Source organism: Choloepus didactylus, chromosome 27 (genome assembly GCF_015220235.1).
Source record: "Choloepus didactylus isolate mChoDid1 chromosome 27, mChoDid1.pri, whole genome shotgun sequence".
Lineage (NCBI taxonomy): Eukaryota > Metazoa > Chordata > Mammalia > Pilosa > Megalonychidae > Choloepus > Choloepus didactylus.
In genome coordinates this window covers 4,074,452-4,097,661 of record NC_051333.1, presented here as the reverse complement: position 1 = coordinate 4,097,661, position 23,210 = coordinate 4,074,452, and the positions used below count along the sequence as shown (strand labels likewise).

The following is a 23,210-nucleotide window of genomic DNA, read 5'->3' as shown; positions in this document are numbered from 1 at the left end:
AAAGAGAGCTAATTAGTTACAGATATTGTCACACCACAAATCAAATGGTACTTCACATACTAGAAACTAGGCATGATGTGTTGGACAATTTGTGAAAACGATTGACTCAGTAATACTTTCTCAAAAATAATTTATATAAATAATGCAAAGTAGGGCCCTTTCAGAACTGATGTTAAAAATAAATCTTGAGAGTTTATGATTTTCATTATGGAAAAAAAAATATGGCTGGCTGGCTCCCGCCGTGGCAGATTCTGATGTAATTGGTCTTGCTCTCAGGTAATTCTAATGTGCAGCCAAGTCTGAGAAGCTCGGCTTTGGGTCCTTGCAGTTCAAAGTGTGTGCTGTGAACCCTCAGCATCACCTGGGAACTTATTTAGAGATAAATCAGAATCTGCATTTTGGCAAATCCCCAGGTGATTCTTATGCACATTCAAGTCAGAGAGGCCTAGCTCCCCCAGGGGACCACATTTTTTGAGCAGCGGGGCGCTGTTATCAATGACTCTTGTGAAAACACAGATCCTTAGATCCCTCTTCCATGCTAGAGCAGTGTGGGCCTAAGAAGACGCTTTTTTGTGAGTTCACCTCCCTAATACAGGTGGTATGCCCCTGCTTTGGGAAATTGTTCTGGATTGTGGCTCAAAGGTTAGCTTCTCCCTTGGACCCATCTTCTTTTCCTCCACTAGACAGGGGAGGTACAGGTCTGGCTTGGCTTCTGGACTGTGTGACCGTGAGCCTAATACGCCCTCTACTACAAGCCAGTCTTTACATGAATGCGTTCATTCATTCATTCATTCATTTAGCAAACGGTCTGAGCCTTCCGCATTGCTTTCAAGTACTTCAACCGCTCATCACGGCAGCAAGGAAACGCAGGTGCAGAGGAGAGCCACTCTCCGAAGCCCGCGTGGCTGCCAGAGGCAGGACGGACACCCCCCGGCCTCGCGCTTCCCAACCTGCCCGAGGCCCATGACCTGGGGGCGCCGTCTCCTTCTGTCTCTCCTTCCCTAAGCAAACACTGACGTGCCAAGCACTGGCACTCGGAAAAGGACGATGGGCTGGGAGACAGGGCCCGGCCTACGCGGCCGGGACACCGAGACGCTGGAAGATGCGGCCCAGTGGACATCTGCCTGCCGCACCTCTTTCACACGCTGCAGAGGCAGGTACCGCCCTCTTGCTATGCTATTGGCTGGATTCGGATGAGTGATAACAGTCCGGGCCGACTAAGGGAAAGGGGCTGGCCTTCTCCCTAGCCCCGCCCCCTCGGCCCCCTTTGATTGGCAGAAGACTTAAGCTTGCCCCCGCTTTGAAGGCACCTGTCTGTCTCCTATTAAGTACGCGGCCTTTAACGCCCACTGTCCATGCCTTCCTCCGCTTTCCACACCCACTTCCTGGACCAACCAATGGTCTAAGGGCAGAATATTCTCCCATATCCAATTAAAAACGGCTCTAAACTTGATGCGAGACATTCCGCCCCAGAGCAACCTAGCTCCTCCTCCCGACCAATAGGTTTCGCAGGAGGAGGCGGGTACGTCCAATCAGCACGACATAAGACTCTTGATTGACGTGCGGGTCCTCGCGCTGGCGTGTTGTGCCCTGAAGCGGGAGGAGGAGGCGGAGCGGAGGAGAAAACCTGAGCCAATCCTAGCAGCTTGCGCGCGAGGCCAATCGAACGCCGCGCCTCAGAGCGACCGCCCAATCCGCGAGAGGGGGCCGGCCGCATCCCTGCCCAGAGCCAATAGAGCGCGTCTAATTGGAGAGAGCGACGTGCGGCAGAATCAATGATAGGTCTATATTCGGGGCTCGGGGGCGGGCCGGCGCCACAGACGAGAAGAGAGGAGGGGAGGCCTCCGCCGCCGCCGCCATCTTGGACCGGGCCCGGTCAGCTTCCGCGGAGCCATCGGCAGACGCCGCGGCCTCCCTTGAGTCCCGACCCCGTCGTCAGACAACCCCGAGCCCACTCCCCCCATCCCACTTCCGCTTCGCGCCGCTATCGCGATAGCGCCCGGGCCCGGGGCGCGAGAAAAGGGCGGCGGGCGCTCGCCTCCCCCTCCTGTCGCGATACGCTCCTCAGCGGCGGCGCCAGCTCCTGTGGTGAGAGCGTCAGGCTCGACTGGGCCCGACCCCTTCCCCTCCTTTCCTCCGGCGCCGTCGGCCGCCTCCCCGCGGCCTCCTGCCCCTGTGATGCCGCCGCTGTCGCGACACGGTCTCTCCCCGCCCCTGCAGCGCGGGCTCCCGGCCGGAGGCGGCCGCCGGGGCCTCAGTGCCTCCGTCCCGCAGTGCGCGGGCCCCGGCGCCCTCCCGCTCCCCCACGGCGCTCCCGGGCCGCCGCCCGCGGCCCGGGTCCCCGCCGCCGTCCCGCGTGGCGTCCGCGTCGGGCCCCGGTCGGGGTGCGAGGGTGTGACCCTCCGAGTGCGAGCGGCCCGCCCCCCTCCCGGCCGGCCTCGGTTCCTGGCCGCCGGGCTCGGTGCCCCCTCGGCTGCAGTTTCCCTGCCGGGGATGATCGTCGGGTCCCCCAGGATGGGGCTGCCCGCTCTCCAGGACAAGGACCCTGTTGGGGCGAGGGCCCCCTTCCCTCTCTGCACCCCTCCCACTTGGATATCATCTCTTCTCTTTGGAGTATAAGCTTCCTTGGATCTGAGCTTCGGGCTTCTCCTTGGCGTCTGTGGGGGATCCTTTTTGGAGATCTGGGAGAGGAGCCCTTTGGATTGAAGAAGCCAGCTTCATTTATTTGGAGTCTCACCTGGAGTTACCTCCGCCAGGACCAAAGTTTCTATCTCCTTAGTTTGTAGCTCTTTCCTAAAACCCCCTGGATCCAAAGCTTCTGCCTTGCACAGCACGGTGCCTTTCCTTTGGGAGAGTATGACTTTGTCCCGAGATTCAGGACTGTTCTCAGTGCTACCCTCTCCAGCCGTCCGCTTACCCCTTTGGGCTTGGTGTCTCCCCTGGCTTTGTGGATGTGAACTCCCCTGGATTCACCCTATCTGCCTCTCTCCGTGGGGGCTTCCTCGTGATGTCACCTCCACTTGGGAATTGGTGTCGTGGGGCTGTTGAGCACCCCTGGGCTGCAGATAGTTTGGGTGAGACCTCCTAAGCTCCCGCTTTCTCCATGTTGTTGATCTCCCGTGTGGGCAGTGCAAGCACCCTCTTTTCTCAGTGGTTCCTGCTGCTCATCTCAGGGGCTGTCACCTCTCCCAGACGAATGCTCTTGCCCCGTTGGTACTGTGTTTTGACACCTGCACCCCGCTTCCCTGTGTCAGCTGTTGCCTTCTCTGAGTGTGAGACTTCTACTCCCATTCACATCAGTCCCTTCTTTGGGGTGTCATCTCTCCAGGGGCCAAGGGTCCCACATCACCCTCAGTATTGTGTCCGGTCCCTCACTACATATGTAAGCCCAGCACCAAGGAGCCCTCATGTTAGCAGGACCAAGGCTCACGCTAACTCAGCCCCACCCTGCTGGTACCCCGTAGGGTGGTAGAAAGCTGCTGAGAGCTGAGATCCCTGTACCCGGGTGTGGGCTTTTCCGTTCCCCAGGATAAGAACCTTTCTTGGCATTGTCTTCCCCAGTGATAAGGATTCTGATTTTTGGTATTGGTATCAACCCCTCCTGGATTTATGGTGTCTGTACCTGGCTGTAAGTGTCCCCACTGTGGGGCTACGGACCCCTCTCGGGCTCCTGTCCCCCTCCTTGTCCACTGTGTGGGTCTAAGGCTTCTGCCCTTTCCTGAGGCGAAAGTTCCTTGCTGTAGGGGTGTAAGGTGCCTGAGTGTCCTGGGAAAGACCCCAAGTAGTCACCTTCCCTGAGACTAGGAACTCCTTTGGTATAACTTTCCCACTCGCTCACCTGTGGCATTTCAGTGAGGAGATAGGTGCCTCTGCCCTGGAATCTAACACATCCACCTGCCAGTGAATCAGAGCCTCTGTCGCAGCATCACCAGCATCCGGGGTTAAGGACAGCCTTCTGATCTCACTTCCAGCAGGCCAAAGCTTCTGCCCTGCGCAGTGGGCAGCTCCCCTAGACCAAAGACTCCTCACCCTGCAACACGAGGCCACCCCAGGGCCAGGGACTGCTTGGTCTAGTACCCCAGGGCTTGGCCTTCCCTCCATCCTTTTGCCTACCAGCCCTCTGTGTGACCCTGTCAGCTCCAGTGAGGTGAAGTTTGAGGGGCCCTTTATTACAGGGGCTGTTGGTTCCTGTGGGTCTGTTGCCAAGTTCACTGCATTTCCCCCAGTAGAGGCTCCTTACTTGCAGGGACGTGCCTTACTCTTGGACAGAGGATTCCTCTGGGTTAAATCTCTTGGACCTGTGCTCCCAGATTCCTCAGTGTCTGTTTTCCCCTGGAGGATCTTGGGAGATCCTTCCCCAGAGTGGTGGCTCCCAGCCCTCGCAGCTTGGGGCTCTCCTCCATCACCCTCTCTCTCTGGTCCTCTGCTGTGGGGAAGGGTGTTGCCTCCACTCAGACTAAGACCCCAGCCACCCTTGGGTCCAGGGGGATGTGAGTGCGCTGGGACTGTGGCGCCTTCCCCTCCTCTGGGGGGGGAGCTGCCTCCCCCCACACACCCCAGTGACCCCTTTTGGAATTACTCTCTCGGCCTAAGCTTTTGCCAACTTTGGTGTCAGACTTTCCTGTCTAAAATATCACCTCTTTGGGCTAGCCTTTTGTTCCTCAGGCCCCTCGCTTCTGACTCCTTCAGGATTTCCCTTTTGCCCCCACAGTATGGTCCCCTCTCGGGGGGGGAGGGTATTAACTGACCCCTGGACTAGGTTTCCTGACCCCTTCAATATGAAGACTTGGAGAGGACGTCACCTCCCTAAAGAGAGGTGCTGCTTGTTCAGGGCTGTCGACTGAGGGACGGTGGGCTCCTGGGCAGAGGGAGAGGTGTAAGTTCTCGTTTAATGTTCTTGTTCGCCCCACACAGTAAGAGACTTTTCTGTGGTGGGCATGTTGGGACCACACTCACCTGTGGTTAAGACGTCCGCACACCTCAGAGTTGCTTGCCCTCCTCCGTGTGGGTCTGCTCTGTGTGACTCCTGAGCCCTTTTGTGTGGCTGCGCTGCCTTCCTAGAGCTAGGAGTTTGCTCGGCTCAGTACTGGGTCCAGTATGTGGCCTGTCTGGTGACCCCAGGCTCTTGACGAAGAGATTTAAGCTCCCTTCAGTCAAAGGTGCTGCTTCTACCCAGAATGGGCCCTGTGGGGAGGGGAACAGCCTCCCTGGGGTTCGGAAACCTTGCCCATCCTTTATGGGCCTTTTGTTCTAAAGCCTGCTGTCTGGTATACTGTACCATAGCGTAGCTACTAGCCACATGTAGCGATTTAAATTTTAACTAATTAAAAGTTCATTTACTTGGTTGCACTTGCCATAGTTCAGCTGTTCAGTAGCCACATGTGTCCAGCTGTTTTGGCTAGCGCAGATCTAGAAAATTTCCATCCTTGCTGCAAGGTCTGTTGGGGCAGGACTCTGAGATGGTGCTTCCCCTGTTGGGGAGGAGCTCTCTTGGCATAACTTCCTTCTGGGTTAAGGCTCTTAGCCTTGGTGTAGGGATGTGCCTTTGCAATTAAGGGTTCCTTGGGCATCCCCTCCCCTGTGCTGTAGAGTGGGACCCCCTACCCCTGGACGGAAGGGACCTGTGCTTTCCAGTGTGTAGCCTTAGCTGGTGCTAAGGAGGCGGCCTAGCATGACCCTCCTTCCCAAGGCTTCCTTGGCTGATGCTCTCGGCTCCCCCTTTGGTGTCAGCCCCCTCTGGCTTGCATGTAACTTCATTAGGGTAGAGCGGGACGTCCCCTCTCTCAGTATTGGGCACTTGCCATGGTGGTTTATGTTTCCTTGAGTCTGAATTACTGTCTACTTGATATGGAATCCTTTGTGTGTGCGGATCAGCACCCACAAGGCTAAGGTGCCCTTCCACCCTCTTATCTTTGTAACTTATATCCGCTCCTGGCCCTCCTTTGGATGCTGCCTCCTGTTCCCAAATCTCTAGCCCTTCTTGCTATCGGTCTCCTTGTATCAGGAGTGTTATCTCCTTTTGGTGTAAGAGTCCTGCTCTGGAATAACCTTCTTAGAGGTCGACAACTTGCTTTTCTGTGGTATCCAGCTCTCTGTGTGGGTGGGTTCAGCTCTTCATAGTTTTGGGCATCTCTTGTTCCTCTCTTCTCCTTCCTGTTTGCCTCTCTCCCTCACAACACATCCACAATGCATGGTGTCAGGCCCTTCTGTGGAGTGTAAATCCTTTTTTGTCTCGCGGCTTGTTTGAGGGAGTAACCTTTCCCGATGCTGAGATTCTAGGTGCCTTTGTACCCGAGCCCTCTTTGTAGGAAGTGTGATCTTCAAATTTAAGGCCTTCATCTCTAGCAGTTGGCTGTGTGCTGCATGACTTTCTCTTGCTCTAGAAACTCCTTCTGAGTGTCATTTATGGGAGAAAGGTACTGCATACTCTAGGAATTTTCTACTTCTAAGTCAGAAGCGCATAAGAAGTGTATGTCTTTCCCTGTTTGAGCAAACTCCCCAAATCTGTGGGCTGGACCCTGTGCTGGGTTAATCATGGGAGCAGAAGGAGAACTGGACCTGGTCTCTGCCCCAGAGAGTAAATGCTTCCTCCCTTTACCTTCCCCCCCACCTGCCATCCCCCACCAAGTCCCCGTCACTGGGCCTGGCCTGGCAGGGAATAAGGGTTTGTTGCAATCTCTCCTAGCAGCGTCCGTCCCCAGGAGAGTATGAAGAGAGTGCGCCTGTAGGGCAGGGAAGATGGCGGACAAGCGCAAACTCCAAGGTACGGGCCTGCCCGTTCCGTGCTTGTCCACATGTGCTCTCCTCCCAGCACCTCTTGGGTGCCTGCTGCTTTGGCCACATTCTAACAGCCTTCTCTCTCCCTGGCCAGGTGAGATTGATCGCTGCCTCAAGAAGGTGTCCGAAGGCGTGGAGCAGTTTGAAGATATTTGGCAGAAGGTACAGAGCCTGGGACTTTAAAAAATGTGGGTCTCCAGAGAGGAAAGTGCAGAAAGAGGTTCAGGATCTGTGGGTGTCAGCCAGGAAGAGGGGGCTGCATGTCCAGGTGCTGAGGACCTAAGAGAAGCTGCTCTAAGGTGGAGGGGGGCGGGTGTCCCCAAGTCCCTGGGCCATAGAGGAGGGGGTACCAGGGCAGCTGCCCTCACTCACCCCTGAATTCTCTCCACCCTCAGCTCCACAATGCAGCCAATGCGAACCAGAAAGAAAAGTATGAGGCTGACCTAAAGAAGGAGATTAAGAAGCTACAAGTGAGGGGGCTGGGGGCCTGGACACCTGTGTCCTGGGGAGGAGGGAACTATGGGAGTGGACCACTGGGCCCTTGGAGAGGAGGGATCTGGGGCCTCCGTTCCTGGGTCCTGAAGTGGTCTAACTTGCTTGCCTTTCCCATCTGCAGCGGCTGAGGGACCAGATCAAGACATGGGTGGCATCCAATGAGATCAAGGACAAGAGGCAGCTTATAGACAACCGCAAGCTCATTGAGACGGTAGGAGCCCAGAGCATGGGTCTCCCAGAGGTGGGGGGTGGCCCGATTCCAGGGTCCTCTGAGGGCAGAGGTAGAGCAGCCAGGCTCCCGAGGTCCTGAGAGGAGGGAGGTCCGCACTCGAGTGAAGGGAAGGGCCAATGGGCTTGGAGCCTGTGGTGTGGGGTCCCAAGCCTCAGGTGTGAGCGTCTCCCAGCCTTTAGTCAGCTCCTTGCCCACCTTCGGGATCCACCTGCCAAGTGCTCTCTCCACAGCAAATGGAACGGTTCAAAGTTGTAGAACGAGAGACCAAAACCAAAGCTTATAGCAAGGAGGGCCTGGGCCTGGCCCAGAAGGTGGACCCTGCCCAGAAAGAGAAGGAAGAGGTTGGCCAGTGGCTCACGGTGAGTTGGGGCAGAGACGAGGAGGTGAGCTCTGGGGGCCCTGACCCCCAGGCACACGAGGGGACTCTCCTCTCAGCTGACTTCCTTTCATCCTTCCCCTCCCCTAGAATACCATCGACACCCTAAACATGCAGGTGGACCAGTTTGAGAGTGAAGTGGAGTCACTGTCCGTGCAGACACGCAAGAAGAAGGGTGACAAAGATGTGAGTGGGGGACCCACCGCCAAGAAGGTAGAGGGCGGGCTGGCGACCTGGAGAAGTCAGTTATCCAGGCCTGTGGGAGGAGGGGTCGGATTCCAAGGATGGCATTTGGGAACCAGGAGGCAGATTGGGCAGGGCTGAGAAGCTCCCTGGGGTGGAGGCAAGGAGGAGGTGAGACAATTCCTGGGGTCCAGGCTGGGTGTCCAGATAAGCAGTGAGGCCCTCAGAAGAGGAACAGTTTAGGGGGAAAGACGGTGAATTCAACTTGGGTCACAGAATAAGTGTGAGAGAACGCCCAGGGCATGGCTTTACAGTCCATGGAGGATCCGGGCTTTCAGTAGAGGATGGGAGCTATGGATATGAAGAAATCAGTTCATTGGGACCCAAAGGGGAGCAAGGTCTGGGACAAAGCTAGATGCTAGGGTTGCAGATTGCTAAAATCCAAGATTGTAGGCGTGAGTTCAAAGGGAGGCAAACTACGTCTCTCTTGTTGGCACCGGAAGTGTAGGGGTGCAAAAGCGGTCCTCAGGGAACCAGGAGATGTGCCAGAGTTGGGTGTTGAGGGTCAGGAGTGTGGAAACCACGGGCTTGAAGGGGAGGTGATAGTTCTTGAAGAGAGAAAGGAGTTGTAATTGGGGCTCAGGTGTCTATCCTAAAGGGAGTTGGGGGCTGGGTCCTGGGTGGGGTCAGGTACCTCGAGAGCCTTGAGGCGAGCCTTCTGAATCGGGCTGCCTTGTGGATGGGTGGGGCAGTCGCAATGATGGGGAAGACTGTCCTAAGTGAGTATAAACAGCAAGCCCCCTGCACTCGGGCAGGGATGGAGCCATATCCTAGAAACCGATCATAGTGGCCGTGGACCCCGCAGACAGGTGGGGACCACAGTTGAGGGCTTTGGGCCATTAGGTGAGCTGCAGATAGGGGCCAAGTTTCAGGGTGGCACAGGGATCTCTGGATATTTTAGAGGTTTCCAGGGTTCCAAGGCAGACTCTGGGATTCTTGTGCCAGCCAGAAAGGGCCTGGGGTGGAGCCTCTGAGGGGTAGAGGGTGGGCATGCTAGAGGGGCTGGGAGGAAACCTCTGGGTCTCCTCCAGGGTTGGGAGCCGAGGAAGGTTCTGTGGGGCAGGCACCCTGCAGCCCCTGAGCCTGGCCCTGGGTTCGCCAGCAGAAGCAGGACCGGATCGAGGGCTTGAAGCGGCACATCGAGAAGCACCGCTACCATGTGCGCATGCTGGAGACCATCCTGCGCATGCTGGACAACGACTCCATCCTGGTGGATGCCATCCGCAAGATCAAGGATGACGTCGAGTACTACGTTGACTCCTCCCAGGACCCCGACTTCGAGGAGAACGAGTTCCTCTATGACGACCTGGACCTCGAGGACATTCGTGAGACCCTGGGGTTGCCTGTGGGGAGCACGGGTCCCAGGGCCAGCGGGGACCACCTGTGCTGGCTGAGCACACCTCTCCCCTTCCCCCACAGCACAGGCGCTGGTCGCCACCTCCCCTCCCAGCCACAGCCACATGGAGGACGAGATCTTCAACCAGTCAAGCAGCACGCCCACCTCGACCACATCCAGCTCTCCCATCCCACCCAGCCCTGCCAACTGCACCACGGTGAGGCTCCCGCATTCCTGGGGCTCTGGAGCCCGGGGAGCTGGAAGTCGGAGTCAGCTGCTTAGAATTGTCTGTGTCTAAGGGGACCAGAAATCAAGGAGGCTGAAGTGGCCTGGGGATGGGGGTGGGCGTGGGCAAAGAGGTCAGTGGAAGCGGCGAGGGCCTGTCTGGCTGCCTGAAGAGCTGAGGCCCTGTGGCAGCGGAGAGCTGATGGGGAGCTGGCATCCCACTCGGGTGTAGGGCCGTGGTGTGGGAGCTGGGAGGGTCAGAGCATAAGGTGCTGTGCGCAGGGATCCAAGAGTTGGGTCCCCGAAGGGGAGCAGGTTCCCGGATCATTAAGAGACTGGGTGGGGGTGGCTGCTCTGAGGAGGCAGGACACGGAACCAGGATTTAGGTGGGTTCCGCATGGAATTTAGGGTCATGGGGTTAGGTATGGGAACAGCTCTGGGACTGGAAAGCCATTCTAGGTCCAGGGCCCTGGGAGGTGCAGGGGTGACATCTGGATATGTAGGTGATGTGGAGATCACACAGGTTTCTGACTCTGCATCGCCCACCTCAGGAAAACTCGGAAGATGATAAGAAGAGGGGACGATCAACAGACAGTGAAGTCAGCCAGGTGGGTTGGCACCTGGGATTGATGGGCATTGCACTTACCCAGTTGTTCCCTAAAGGCTTATTGAGGCCTGAGTGCTGGGCAGTAGTGCTGGACATCGGGGCACAGAGAGAGGGGTGAGGAGTTCGTCTCTCTGGAGGGGCGCCTTATGGGATTACTAAAGGCAGGGATGGGCGAACAACAAAGTGGCAGGTGTGCAACTGAGGAGGTCACCCACGGCATTGGCCTGGCCTGGGTGGGGGGGTCAAGAAATTTGCTCAGAAGTGGCATTTGCCCTGGGCCTTAGGGGAGTACTTGAGTCTGTCCTGTAGGGAGAGGCAGCAACACACAGGAGGGCAAGGGCCGTGACACAAAGCTTGGGAGTGTGGAGAAACTTGAAGAATAGTTGTCAGGCCAAGGGGCTTGGACTTGTTGGAGCAGCTCTGAAAGGAGCAGACAAGTCTGAGAAACAAAGGATTAAAAAATCCAGTAGGGTCTTTTTCCTTGAGACTCCTCAGGGCCTTTGCTGTGCTATGTCAGTCGGCAGTTTCCAAGAAGAAGAGATGGTATGCGGCATTTCTTAGCATTTCCTCTTTCTACTAGCAAGTCCTGTTTCTTCTGTTACCATCTTCTAGAATAGGAGCACAAGTTAGGGAATGGCAACCTGAGAAAGCCATGTCATTATGCAGGCCCGTAATGGGCCAGAAGCTCCTCTATGGGCAAACGTGAGGGGTGGGCCTGATGGCGACCCTGGAGCTGTGGGGATCTCGGTGAGGGGACTGGGTGGGCATCCTCAGCAGGAGTGGGGAGGGTGGAGAGGCTAGTGCAGGGCTGGGCCCGGAGGGAACCATTCGTGAGCCCTGGATGGCGGGTGAGGTGCTGGCAGGTTCCTTAAGAGAATTCTAGGAGGCGGTGGGGTACGGCACCAGATTGTTGCTGAAATGGTGATGAAATGGAGTAGGTTCATTTTGAAGTATTGGTGATTTGGATCCCCACAAGTTGCTTTTTTCGGTGACGTTAGTGTATGTTTCTCAAATATTTTTCCTTCTAACCCTGGACATTTAGATTGTTTCTGCTAATCTCTTACTGAGGATGTTTAAATCTTTGTTGTTGGATATTTGGCTTGTGGCCTCTAATTTCATGTTGATAGACATTTAGATATTTCCACCTAATTGCTTATGATTGGACAGGTAGTTTTCCCAATTGTTTTCTCTTACTGACAGCAGAGGTTATATGTCAGATCCCTGTGGGACACGTGTGGGGTGATGGCCAGGAAGGACCTGGACATTAGGTTGGGCTAGAAATAAACTTGAGTGTTTCAAGGGTGAAGGTGGTGATGGAGGCTGTGAGGGTGAGGGGGCAGCTGGGGGCAGCGAGGCCGGAGAGGAGGCCAGAGAGCTGATGAAAGCTGAGCCTGAAGGAGAGCTGGAGAGGCAGGGCAGGGCTGGGGGACCTGCCAGCCCACCCGGGTCCTAATCCTCTTCTCTCCCATCCGCAGTCTCCAGCCAAAAACGGCTCCAAGCCTGTCCACAGCAACCAGCATCCTCAGTCCCCAGCTGTGCCACCCAGCTACCCCTCCGGCCCCACACCTGCCACCTCTGCCCTGAGTACCACCCCTGGCAACAACGGGGCCACTGCCCCAGCAGCACCTGCAAGTGCTCTGGGTCCCAAGGCCAGTCCAGCCCCCAGCCACAACTCAGGCACCCCTGCCCCCTACGCCCAGGCTGTGGCCCCCCCAGCCCCCAGCGGGCCCAGCCCAGCCCAGCCCCGGCCTCCCAGTGTCCAACCCAGCGGGGGTGGAGGAGGCAGTGGAGGAGGCGGCAGCAGCAACAACAGCAGTGGAGGCGGATGTGTTGGCAAACAGAACGGTGCCACCAGTGAGCAGGGGGGACTGGGCGTGGGGTGGGGGCTGGGGCATGATGGGCGCAGGGCAGGGAGGGGAGAGCTAGGGCTGCAGCTGACAGCCCTCTTCATTCCCTCTTCCCCCCAGGTTACAGCTCCGTGGTGGCCGACAGCCCGGCAGAAGTGGCTCTCAGCAGCAGTGGGGGCAACACCACCAACAGCCAGGCTCTGGGCCCCCCACCTGGCCCCCACAACCCACCGCCCAGCGCCTCGTGAGTCTCGACCTAGCAGACTGGGGGGAGCTGGCCTTCTGGCACTGAGAGGCTCGCATTTGCTTGTCTGTTACTGGCCCAGCCCTTTGCTGGTGGGGCTGTGTGAGGAGCGCTGCCTTCCTCCTTGGCTAGGCTTGTCCGCACCTCAGGAGCAAGCGCACTCCTCCCCACACCCTCTTTGGGTGCCCATTGCAGTGCACCTCTGAGGTCCTCCTTTTCAAAGGAGCTCTTTTTTTTTTCCCTCTCCTCTTTCCCTCCCAACTTCTGTTGAGTTGCCTCAAGGCCCGTGTGACTCATCTGGAGTGGTCAGTGTCTTCTTTTCAGAGTGAAATATTCCAGAGTCCTCCTTCCTTTTCCCAGCCCTCCCTCCAGATCTTATGTCAGCAGATTGCACTGGGTCTCTCTTTCCCAGAGGGATGCCAGGAGAGGTCTCACTCCCATCCCGTCTGTCCCAGGCATCTTGCTTTTGTGATGGGGTGTTCACTCCCCACTCCCTCCTCCCTGGGCCCTTCCAGAAGGCCTGCCTGTTTCCCAGTGAACATTCCAAAGAGGCATCCTCCCTTTTACTCTCTCTTCTGTAGGAACATCCTAGGATTCCTTGTTCTCCACCTCCAGAGCACTCCCTTACTGATGGGAAATGAGTTCAGAGATTGGGTTCTGCTTAGGCCACTGGGATATTATAAAGAGTGGCTTTCATCTTCATTTCCCACCCCCACTGCCTCCTCCAGGCTCCCTCTGTCTTTCCGTAGCCTGTCCCTCTCAGAACCCATCTTCTGTTGGATTCTCCTCCCTCTGTCCACCCAAACCTCCCTATGCATTCTCCCCCTCCCCCCAGGAACCCTCTTCTAAGCCCCCCACCCTTCTCTTTCCTCTCTACCAGGAAGGAACCCAGTGCAACAGCCCCAACAGGGGCTGGGGGCGTGGCCCCAGGCTCAGGGAACACTGCCGGGGGGCCCAGCCTCCTGGTGCCACTAGCTGTGAATCCTCCCAGCTCCCCGACGCCCAGCTTCAGTGAGGCCAAGGCAGCTGGCGCCCTGCTCAATGGACCTCCGCAGTTCAGCACCGCCCCGGAGATCAAGGTGAACCTCTAGATGCCCCCCTGGGCCCAGAGCCGGCCCTCTCCTCTCCCTGTGTCTGGGCCCTGCCCTCTTCCCTCCGGATGTTTCCTGTCCCCTTTTCTCCAAGTCTCTGAGACTAGACTGCCACCTCCACCTCCTGTGCTCTCTGGATCTCTGTCCCTCCTTGTAGTTGCTCTTTCTCTGGGTCTTTCTGTACCCACCTGCAGCCTCATCTTGATCTTGGGTCTCTCATTCTCTATCTTACCCCCTTCCACCGTCATGCTGTCCAGGTTTCTTTCCCTTTCCTGGTTGCACTTACTCGCTTCTTTCTCCAGCTTCCTGTCTTCTTCTCTCTTCCCTCTCCCAGCTGCAGGTCTCTGTCCCACTTCTCACAAGACATGCTGATGGTCTGTTTCACCTGACCCATTACCTAGTCTGCTGCCCTCCTTTTCCCCTTGAGAAGCCATTTCAGTGGAGGTCTGCTCTGGGTGCGCTTCGTGTGGATGAATGCGGCCTAGTTCCTGCCCTTAGGGGGCTTGCCGACTGGTGTGGGAAACAGGCCGTGACTGTGCAGGGTGCTGTGTTGTTCAGGGAGTGGGCAGAGGGTGCTGCCGGCCGACTGCAGGGCATCTAACCTAACCTGGGGGAAGCAGCCCCAGAAGGCTTTTCAGAGGAGGCGGTGTTTAATCTGAGATCTGGGCCAGGGCATGAAGGGCCCCAGTTGTAGGAAAGACTAATAGAGGAAAGAGTGTTCTCCCATCCTGGGATTCTGGAAGGCACTGAGGTCTGACTTGGCTACAAGGCTGGGCAGGAGTTCCACAGAGAAAGGACGTGTCAGGCTGGCTGCAGGGCCAGCTGACGACGGTGGGGTGAAGCTGCAGAGGGCAGCAGGGTCCATGTCACTGGGAGCCAGAAGGGCAGCCTCAGGAGCTGGGGCCAGTGTGTTTCAGCCCCAAGTCCCAGTATTGTGGTGCCCTTAGCTCTGATTTGGGGCACATTCTGTAACCTTTCTGTTCCTCGGTCTCCTCATCTGGAAAACAGGAATGATGTCAGTTATACTTGCCACAAAGGATTCATGGGAAATGAAGTAATCCTCCTAAAGCTCTTAGAATAGCTTCTGGCCCAGAGTGAACATTTCAGTTTTAGAGGTTTTATGGCTAGGAAACTCATGGGTGTGTGAATTTTTTGGGTGGGGTGGGGGTGGAGTGGGGGATCAGAAGCTTTGAGATCCACACAAGGGGCCCATGAGTTTTTAAAAAAACAAAATTGAATTACTGGGGAGGGTCCTGGTGGGCCTTGGGAAAATTCTGAGTTGAGAAAGAACAAATTGAGATATTGTGGGAAAGGTCCCTGTGTGGCTGGTGGGGTCAGAAGGGGGGTTGGGTGGGGGCAGGGGCAGGTGATAGAGGGAAGGGATGGGCCTGAGAGAGACTTTGGAATTGGGGCAGGTAGGCCCTGGTCACAGAAGGTCGTGGGGCGGGGGGGCAGAGGGCGGAGGTGCGGGCGACTGCCCCGTGCCAAGGTGGGTGTGGAGCCCCCTGAATTGCAAGAAAGAGGAACTTGCTGTAACCCACTCACCTGGGGGGAGGAGGTTGTGGGCTTTGGGTGCTGGAGGTCCTCCCTGCCTATTTTACCAGTGGGGACACCAAATCCCAGAGAGGGGCACGAGCCTGCCCAGCCACCGTGAGCCCCTCAAGAGGCAGAGAGATTAGCATCCAGATAGCCCCCTGCCTCCGGATGGCACAGTTGGCAGTTGAGTGGTGGTCTTCCAGGCATGTCAGTGTTCTTGGAGAACTGTGTGCCATTGCCTGTTGTATGACAAAAATGGTGGTACACTTTACGTGTTCTGCACTTTGACTTCTTTTCTCTGTGGTGTGTCATGAACTTCTATTTTCAAAAGAGCTGTGCAGTGTCCCTGAGTCCACACTTACCAGGCATTGCTCTACTGACGGATTCTTCCGTTCAGTTGCTGTTTCCCACCATCATGGCGCTGCAGTAAACACTCTGTTACATGTCATGGTTGGTCCTAAGATGTGGGCATTTACGTACCCTCCCACCAGAGCAGGCAGGAGGGTTCGGGGCTGAGCTTGTCCCCTGCGCCGGGGCCTCAGGCTGGCACCTCTCCCTGCTCCAGGCCCCCGAGCCTCTGAGCTCCCTGAAGTCCATGGCAGAGCGGGCGGCCATCAGCTCTGGCATCGAGGGCCCCACGCCAACACTGCACCTGACTGAGAGAGGTGAGGGACCCAGGATGGTGGGGGAAAGAGGGGAGAGAGAGAGAGGAGGGGGCCTGGTGCCAGCCTCACCATCGAGGGCTCCGCTCCCCACAGACATCCTCCTGAGCAGCACGTCGGCGCCCCCAGCCTCGGCCCAGCCACCCCTGCAGCTGTCAGAGGTGAACATCCCACTGTCACTGGGCGTGTGTCCACTGGGGCCTGTGCCCCTCACCAAGGAGCAGCTCTACCAGCAGGCCATGGAAGAGGCCGCCTGGCACCACATGCCCCACCCCTCTGACTCTGAGCGGATCCGGTGAGGGGCCAGAGGGAAGTCCTGGGGGCCGGGACTCCTGAGTCTGCGGGAGGCGGCGGTAGCTGGGGATGTGGTTCCCGGGCTCTGGGACTGTAGGTAATGTTTGCTGGTCCCATTGACAAAAAGACCATGGACTGAACCCCATGGGGTCTGAGCACTGGATTTGGGGTTCTCCAAAGGATGGTAAGGACTGAGGCATTAAACGTTGGAGTGACTAGGTGCCCCCAGAATTCCCTTTGATCGATGAGAGGTGGGGTGCAGGGAGCAGAAGTCCTGGGGCTCCTTGGAGAGGCTGGAGTCAAACAAGTGGGTAGATTTCGACCACCCTGTCACTCAGAGCTGGTGCTGGCAGCTGGCACCAACAGCTCCCTGTTGCCCCACAGGCAGTACCTCCCCCGGAACCCCTGCCCGACGCCCCCCTACCACCACCAGATGCCACCCCCACACTCGGACACTGTGGAATTCTACCAGCGCCTGTCTACTGAGACGCTGTTCTTCATCTTCTACTATCTGGAGGTACAGCAGGGCCCCCAGGGCAGCCTCAGGCCCCCCGGCTTCGCCACCACCGCCGCCGTCCCCCGTCGGGCTGGAGGGGTGAGGTGGGTGCCCCACTGCGGCCACCGGGACTGCACTCCTCTCCCTGTCCCCAGTCCTGGGCCCCCCCAAACCCAGTTTGTTCCTGTCCTCACTTGCAGTCCAGAGGTGTTAGCGCTGTTCAGGGGGGCCTCTGCAGGCAGGGCTAGGTCCCCCACCGTCACCCCCCACAGCAAATGGGGGCCCAGCCCCTTCCAGGTGTTCACTGTTCAGGCCCTCCTCATCTTGACCTGTGGCAGGCAACTGGTCTAGGCTGCCCCTCCGCTTGGCTCGGTGGCACATTCTCAGGCCTCCTGGAGCCAAGCAGGCTCTGTTCAACCTCCTCGTGACCCCAGGGGTTTAGGAACCATCACCCTCTATCCGACCTGGGAAACTTTCTAAATTACTCCTCTCAGCACTCATCACACGTTAGTTTCTCTACCTTGTCAAAGCTTCTCTGAAAGCAATTTCCACCTCCCGTCATTTTTCTTCTGGTCAGCATTGGTATGTTCTGTGCCCCCAGCCCCATCGCCAACTGGATGGTCCAGCCCATCAGTCTGTGGTGGGGCCTAGTTCAGCCCTGATGCCCTGCCCCTGGCCCCCCCGTCAGCGTTGGGGCCCTGACCCCACCTCCATCCTTCATCCCCAGGGCACTAAGGCCCAGTACCTGGCAGCCAAGGCCCTAAAGAAGCAGTCATGGCGATTCCACACCAAGTACATGATGTGGTTCCAGCGGCACGAGGAGCCCAAGACCATCACGGACGAGTTTGAACAGGTGAGGGGGCCCCCACTGCGCCCTCCCAGTTGTAGTCCCACTGGAGTTGTCAGCTCCAGGTCCAGGCTTCGTGCTGCAAGGGCACCACCGCGAGAAGTCCCTTCTCCCACCTGCTCCCTTCACCGCCACCCCTCAGGGGACTCTTGGGCCCTTTGCCCCGCCTGGAACACTCTCCCTTCTTCACCTGATCATCAGTTCAGTCTTAGCCGAAATGTTACTGCCTCAGGGAAGCCCTCCCAGAGCCACCCAGCCCGGTGCCCCCACTGTGCTCCTCTCCTTTGGGTGTGTTGGACTTTCTCTTTGGCACGAGACCGCAGGCTCCTCTGGGCAGGGGCCAAGACTGGTCGGCCTCCCCTCCGTGTCCCAGCATCTGCACAGCAGGGGCTCCACAGCCAGTGAACGGGAGTTATTTTCTCAGATGACCATCTCGTGCACTGACAGTTACTTGCTTTGAACCTCATGGTTCTCTCAGAGTACTTTGCAGCCAGACCTGGGTTTGAATCCTGGTGTAGCTGGATGACTTTGAGCAAGTCCCGTGGACCTCCCTCTGTCTCTGTTTCCTCGTCTGTAAACATGGGGGTAACAGGATGGTGCTCACTCTGCCACTGTCCTGAGGATTAACTGACTTAGCCTTGAAGGACATAATGGTGCCTGCTGCATAGCAGGCGTCATGGATGCATCATATTCTCCAACTTGCTTTTAGTTAGTGTGGTCCACAATATTTTATTTCCACCAAGGACTTCCCCAGTGCCAAGCCCTGTCATGGAGATGACTGTGGAACAAGACAGGTGTGGATTGAGAGGGGCAGCTCCCGGCTTGGCTCACAAGCATTTCACATTCATTCATTCATTCATTCGGGACCCAGCCCCTTTTCCTTTGTGTCCTGTTTGACATAAACTACCGACTTCCTGTCCTATCTAGTTTGGTCCAAGATAATCCTCCAAGTTAGTGTATTTCAGCATATCCAGTCATTCCAAAGTCCCCATGCCACCACCACCACCAGTAAAATGTCTGTCCCCAAAGAGGGCTTGGATTGAGACTCTGAGTGGAGCCTCCTTCCTTCTCTAGGACTGGGATAATGACATCCCACGACCTCAAATTTGGGAAAGGTTAAATGTGAGGATTGGCCTGTGATAGGTGGTCAGAAGCTGTAGCCATGAATAAAAGCTGTAGGAAGCTTGTCTATCTCCCTGGCTCGCCTCCTCCCTCTGGATGGGCGTGGAAAACTCTCAGACAGAAGTGTTTTCAGAGTGGAAGGAGGTGGTGCCGTGAGGCAGCTGGCCTGGCGCCTGGTGGGTCCACAGCCTGAGGACTGGCTGCCCCTCGTGTGTCGGTGCGGCCCAGACCCTGGCCAGCCACCTCCTCGTTCACTCACTGACCGCCTTCTCCCCGGCCAGGGCACCTACATCTACTTTGACTACGAGAAGTGGGGCCAGCGGAAGAAGGAAGGTTTCACCTTTGAGTACCGCTACCTGGAGGACCGGGACCTCCAGTGACACCGGCCCCCCTCCACCCACCCCTCCCCTCGCATGCTGATCCCCCTGCCCAGGTGAGGGCCCTGCCCTGGAAGACTGGGGGGAGGCCCCAGGCCATGGGGCAGCCCTCTCCCCCAGGAAGCAGGGAGGGGGCCGGAGGTTTTCTCTTCCTCCCAGCCCCACCCTGGGGGCCCCGGGGGCAAGGGCTGCCCCCTTCTCCCCTCCCCAGTGAGGGACATTTTTTGGTAAACTATTTTCATTTTGGAAAATATTTATGAATAAATAGTTTTGTATGACGGCTGGCAGCAGCGGCCTCTCCTGTGCCCCCTCAGGAGCAAAGAGATGTCAGGGCCTTGTTCCCAGCCAAAGTCAGTGAGAAAGGTGGGGGAGCTGCTGGCGGGGGCGCCGGGCCAGCTGGGGGTGGAACTGGGAGTTGTACTGCCGCCGCCGTTCGTCTGTCTCTTCCTCTTCTGGTTGCTCTTCTTGGGTTGACCCACCTCGGACCCGGGCCAGCAGGGCCTCTGCCCGAGCCCTCTCAGATGCTTCCCGCCGAAGACGCTCAGCTCGAAGCTTGTCCAGGGACGGTGGTCTGGGGATAGAAGACTCAGGTCAGAGAGCTGGGCACACTCTGGGAGGCCCCTCCTTCCCGCCACAGCAAACCCTTTGGCTCGCATGTGGCACGCTCGTGGTCTCCGCTCAAAACCTGATTCTAGGCTCAGGAAACTGGCCTCAAGCCCCAGGCATGTGCTCTCTAGTCTTTTTCATCAGGTATCCCTCACCTAGTGCTAACTCCACAGCGTGACAAACACCTAGCAATGCCCCAGCCTTCTCTGGGCCTGTTTCCCCTTCTCAAGAGAGGAGGAGACTAGCCAGTGCACCCCACCACACACACCATCTGGCATCCTAGGAACACAAACATGGATTTCGCCCAGTGGCTCTCAATCTTTGGTCTCAGGATCCCTTTACACTCTTAAAAATTAAAAAGTGTTTACGTGGGTCATATCTATTAACATTTGGTGGATTAGAAATGAAAACAGAAGCATACGTCCCATTAACCTTGGGAGCAATGACGTCGTCTTGCGTCACGCAGCCTCTGGAAACCTCCATGGTAAACTTGATGAGATTAAGGAAAGGCAAACAGTATGAACTGTGAAGTAGGTCTGGTCTCAGACCCTCTAAAAGGGTCCCTGAACCGCACTTTGAGAGCCAGTGCTCTATGCAGCCAGCCCCCGACTGCTTTGTGCCCCCGCAGCAGTCCCTTCCTGCCCAGACCATGGCCAGGCTCCCGGGCCTGGGGCTTTGGTTCTGCTCTGAGGCTGGATCCTCTTACTCCTTGGGCCGCTGTTTCTCGGATCCCTCCTTCTTCTCCTTCCTGTCGTAACCTCCATCGCTATTGCTGTGGCGTCTCTTCTTCCCCAGATGCTTCTCCATCTCCCGCAGAGGATCCAAGCGGCTCTTGAGCTTCCCTTCTGGGCCTGGGCCAGGCGGAAGGCCCCCTCGCCTGGGGGGGAGCTGGTACCAAGGGGGCTGAGTCTGGGCCTCTGCTGCACTCTGGCCCAGGTATGTCAGGATGCCCAGAGCTTTCTCTTGCCTCTCCTGGAGGAGCCAGAAAACAGGGAAAAGATGGGGCATAGCCTTTTCAGTGTCTGAGGATGTCAAGTGTCTTCCCCTCAGGAAGCCCTGAATGTCACAGTGGGAGGGAGGATCATCCATTCAGCAAAGTGTATTGAAGGCCTGATGTGAGCCAGCTGTGCCAGGTGCTGGGGATGGACCAGTGAGTAAATCAGGCCAAGCTCCTGCCCAGCTGGGACAATGGCAGGTGACAGCAGGTGCAGTAACAAAAGCACAGAAAGGGGACTGAGAGAGAAGAAAAAGGGTGGAACTACTTCAGGGTTGAAAGGGAAGGCATCTTTAGGGAAATGACTGAAGAAAAAAACAGGATACTAGTGAGCTACAGAGAGGAGTTATTGAGGCAGGGGGAGCAGCAAGTTTGATGGTAAGTGACAGCAGGTGAGACAAGATCTGATTGACATTAAGGTCTTTGGCCACTGGCTATGTGCAGAATATGCTGTAAGGGAGACTGAGCCCTGCCAGGCTTGTGCAGTTCTCAGATGAGGCACACAGAGAAGGGGTGCAGGGGCAGGTGACGAGTAGCTGGATTCCAGGTCCCAGTGTCCTGCAGGCAGAGCCAGCAGGACTTGTTGATGGATATGCAAAGCAGGGCTGGGGTGGGGGGTTGACATTTCCCTACATGGAGGCTGCCCTGGGCAAGGCAGCACATTCCACGCAGTGTCTCCACCCCCCTCACCAACGGAAAGCCGAAAAGACCCCACGTTTCCAGACACTCAGGATGTGGTGCTGCCTCTTGAAAACCCTGGTCCTGAGGGCTCAATCCGAGAAAGAGGAAACTTGAGAAGGAGGGAAGACAGACCCTTCAAACCCCCACCCTGGAACTTGTGGGGGATGGTAACAGGAGATAAGAGGGACCAGGTACTTGAAAATGAATTACCACCATTACCACTTATACTTCCCGAATCCCTAAAGGGCTCTGACAGGTGGAGATCTGAGCTCTGTACTAGCAGCCCCAGGGTTGGGGCAGCTCCACCTCCAGCTCCACCTCCAAATACTGTGGGGGCCCAGGTGAGTGCTGTGTTTAGGTACTGTTGTAAGTTCTCTGGGTAGACCAGCTCATTAAATCCCCACTGTATGTCAGTACTTCTTAATCACACCCAAGGGCAAAGCCCCCCACTGCCCCCAGCATCTGATGGCTTAAGGCCAGCTTACTTTCTCCTGTCGCTTTTCTTCTTCGTATTCTTTATTGCCTCTGGTTGCCCCTTTCCCTTCCTCCAGCAGCTCCCGAAACAGGTCCACGGGGCCAGAACTTGGGGCTCCTGCCCCTGCTGCTTCAAACTCAGGTAGTGCATTCTGATGCCTGGCTTTCTTCCGTAGGAATTCTGTGCGGGCCTGGGGAAAAAGAAAGTCACAGTCAGGATATTCAGAACCTAGAGGTGACTGAAGGAGTTATGAGTCTGGGGGTTATGAGAAAGGGAGCATGGCACTGGAAGCCCAGAAGAGGCACCTCTCCCAGCGAGGGGAGGGATGTGGCAATGTCTGGGTTTCCTAAATTGCCTTTCAAATAGTAAACCATGGACGTGATACCAAGGATAGTTGGGAGGGGATCCCTGGCCTAAACTGGAGGGCTTCCCAGTCTCAAGTGACACGATGAAAACAGCTATCCAGACAGCCAAACCGTGTATTAGAACAGGCAACCTGAATTCCAGGCGTGGCTCCAAAGTACTACCCCCGGTCAAACTTGCAATTTCTACTGAATAATGAAAGATCCCAGACTACCACCTCCCAGCCAATGTTGAGGAATCAGATTAGCTAAAGAACTGAAAGTTAGGTGTAAACCAGAGATTAAGGCACTATAAAGAAGGCCTCTGGTGTACATGTGTGGTTGGGGGGCAGTGCAGGGAAAGGGCTGGCCAGAGGCGGTGGAACTGGCTTGTCTCTCACGCTATTTCACTTCTCTGTTGAATGAAGTAACAGCGCCACTTTATGAACGGTGGTTACGAGGGATTTCGCAAGTCAAGCGCTCTGCACGGCGTGAGCATACCGTAGGTGCTCAATAAATAGGGAGACTGTGCAGTCAAAGTAAGAACTGATCCAGGTTACCTTGCACCACGAGCAAGGTTCCCTGATTCATTCAGTGGATGTTTCCTTAAGAGCCTGCTCTGTGCCAGGCACTGGTCCTGTCACTAGAGGCATTAGAGGGGGCAACCAAGACGAGGGTGAGATCGAGGTAGGTTTCACAGAGTTTTGCAGAGAACCGCTTCGGGAAAGAGGGTCAGGGCCTGTCCCTTAATTACTTTAGATATATTGCGCCTGCGCGCCGCGCTCACTTCCGGCTCCTGCCAAGAGGCGCCTGCACCTCACGCTCACTTCCGGTTTCTATCCCGAGTCTGGGGGTGCGGGTGGCGCCTGCGCGATCGACCCCCGGGGCCCCGCCCGGCCAGGCGCAGAGCATACCTCTTGCTGAGCGAGCAGCACTTTCCGCTCACGCTCTTTCTCCTCTTCCCGGGCCTGGGCCTCGTCACGCCGTACGCGGGCGACATTGTCCTTGTTGCGGACGTGCCAACTCTTCTTGGGCAGGATATTCATGGCGCCGCAACAGTCCAGGGACTGTTAGGCCCGCCTTCTAGCACTTCGGATTGGCGAGACGATGCTCCCTCCCTGTTGTCCCTGGCTCGGCCACAGATTGGTCGTGGGCTAACTGGCACGCCCTGTCCAGGATGGACCGAGAGGTGATTGGCTGAGGCGGCCACTCCCATCCCTTTGAGTTCCCGAAGTTCCCCTCTCGTCAGGCTCCAGTCAATCACGAATGGCCCCGCCCTAACGTCGCAGGCTGCAGCTGCTGATTG

General features: G+C 56.8%; 2 protein-coding genes across 4 annotated transcripts; one reads left to right on the top strand and one right to left on the bottom strand.

Annotated features, from left to right (window-relative positions):
• The first annotated feature begins 1,837 nt into the window (after positions 1-1,837).
• Positions 1,838-19,094, top strand: CNOT3 (CCR4-NOT transcription complex subunit 3). Of its 3 annotated transcripts, none has more exons than XM_037818803.1 (18): positions 1,838-2,088; positions 6,689-6,763; positions 6,872-6,939; positions 7,173-7,247; positions 7,394-7,483; positions 7,735-7,863; positions 7,971-8,066; positions 9,229-9,448; positions 9,543-9,676; positions 10,236-10,292; positions 11,767-12,145; positions 12,259-12,382; positions 13,263-13,461; positions 15,575-15,674; positions 15,768-15,966; positions 16,350-16,482; positions 17,189-17,314; positions 18,712-19,094. In XM_037818803.1, the coding sequence occupies exons 2-18, from the start codon at positions 6,739-6,741 to the stop codon at positions 18,808-18,810; spliced, it is 2,253 nt and encodes a 750-aa protein (XP_037674731.1). In that variant the 5' UTR covers positions 1,838-2,088; positions 6,689-6,738; the 3' UTR covers positions 18,811-19,094. The 3 variants fall into 3 exon arrangements, with proteins under 3 accessions (XP_037674731.1, XP_037674729.1, XP_037674730.1); XM_037818801.1 differs by having other exon boundaries at positions 9,226-9,448; XM_037818802.1 differs by having other exon boundaries at positions 6,686-6,763; positions 9,226-9,448.
• Positions 19,058-23,155, bottom strand: LENG1 (leukocyte receptor cluster member 1). Its single transcript, XM_037818805.1, has 4 exons — positions 22,819-23,155; positions 21,574-21,753; positions 20,120-20,385; positions 19,058-19,378 (listed from the first exon to the last, which is right to left on the bottom strand). The coding sequence occupies exons 1-4, from the start codon at positions 22,948-22,950 to the stop codon at positions 19,159-19,161; spliced, it is 798 nt and encodes a 265-aa protein (XP_037674733.1). The 5' UTR covers positions 22,951-23,155; the 3' UTR covers positions 19,058-19,158.
• Positions 23,156-23,210: the final 55 nt, after the last annotated feature.

Coding starts and splice junctions, on each gene's coding strand:
- CNOT3 (XM_037818801.1), top strand. CDS start 6,739: ATGGCGGACAAGCGCAAACTCCAAG. Junction 7,248..7,393: donor AGGAGATTAAGAAGCTACAA/GTGAGGGGGCTG, acceptor TCCCATCTGCAG/CGGCTGAGGGACCAGATCAA. Junction 8,067..9,225: donor AGAAGAAGGGTGACAAAGAT/GTGAGTGGGGGA, acceptor TGGGTTCGCCAG/CAGAAGCAGGACCGGATCGA.
- LENG1 (XM_037818805.1), bottom strand. CDS start 22,950: ATGAATATCCTGCCCAAGAAGAGTTGGCACGTCCGCAACAAGGACAAT. Junction 20,386..21,573: donor AAGAAAAGCGACAGGAGAAA/GTAAGCTGGCCT, acceptor TGGCTCCTCCAG/GAGAGGCAAGAGAAAGCTCT. Junction 19,379..20,119: donor GAGAAACAGCGGCCCAAGGA/GTAAGAGGATCC, acceptor TTCTATCCCCAG/ACCACCGTCCCTGGACAAGC.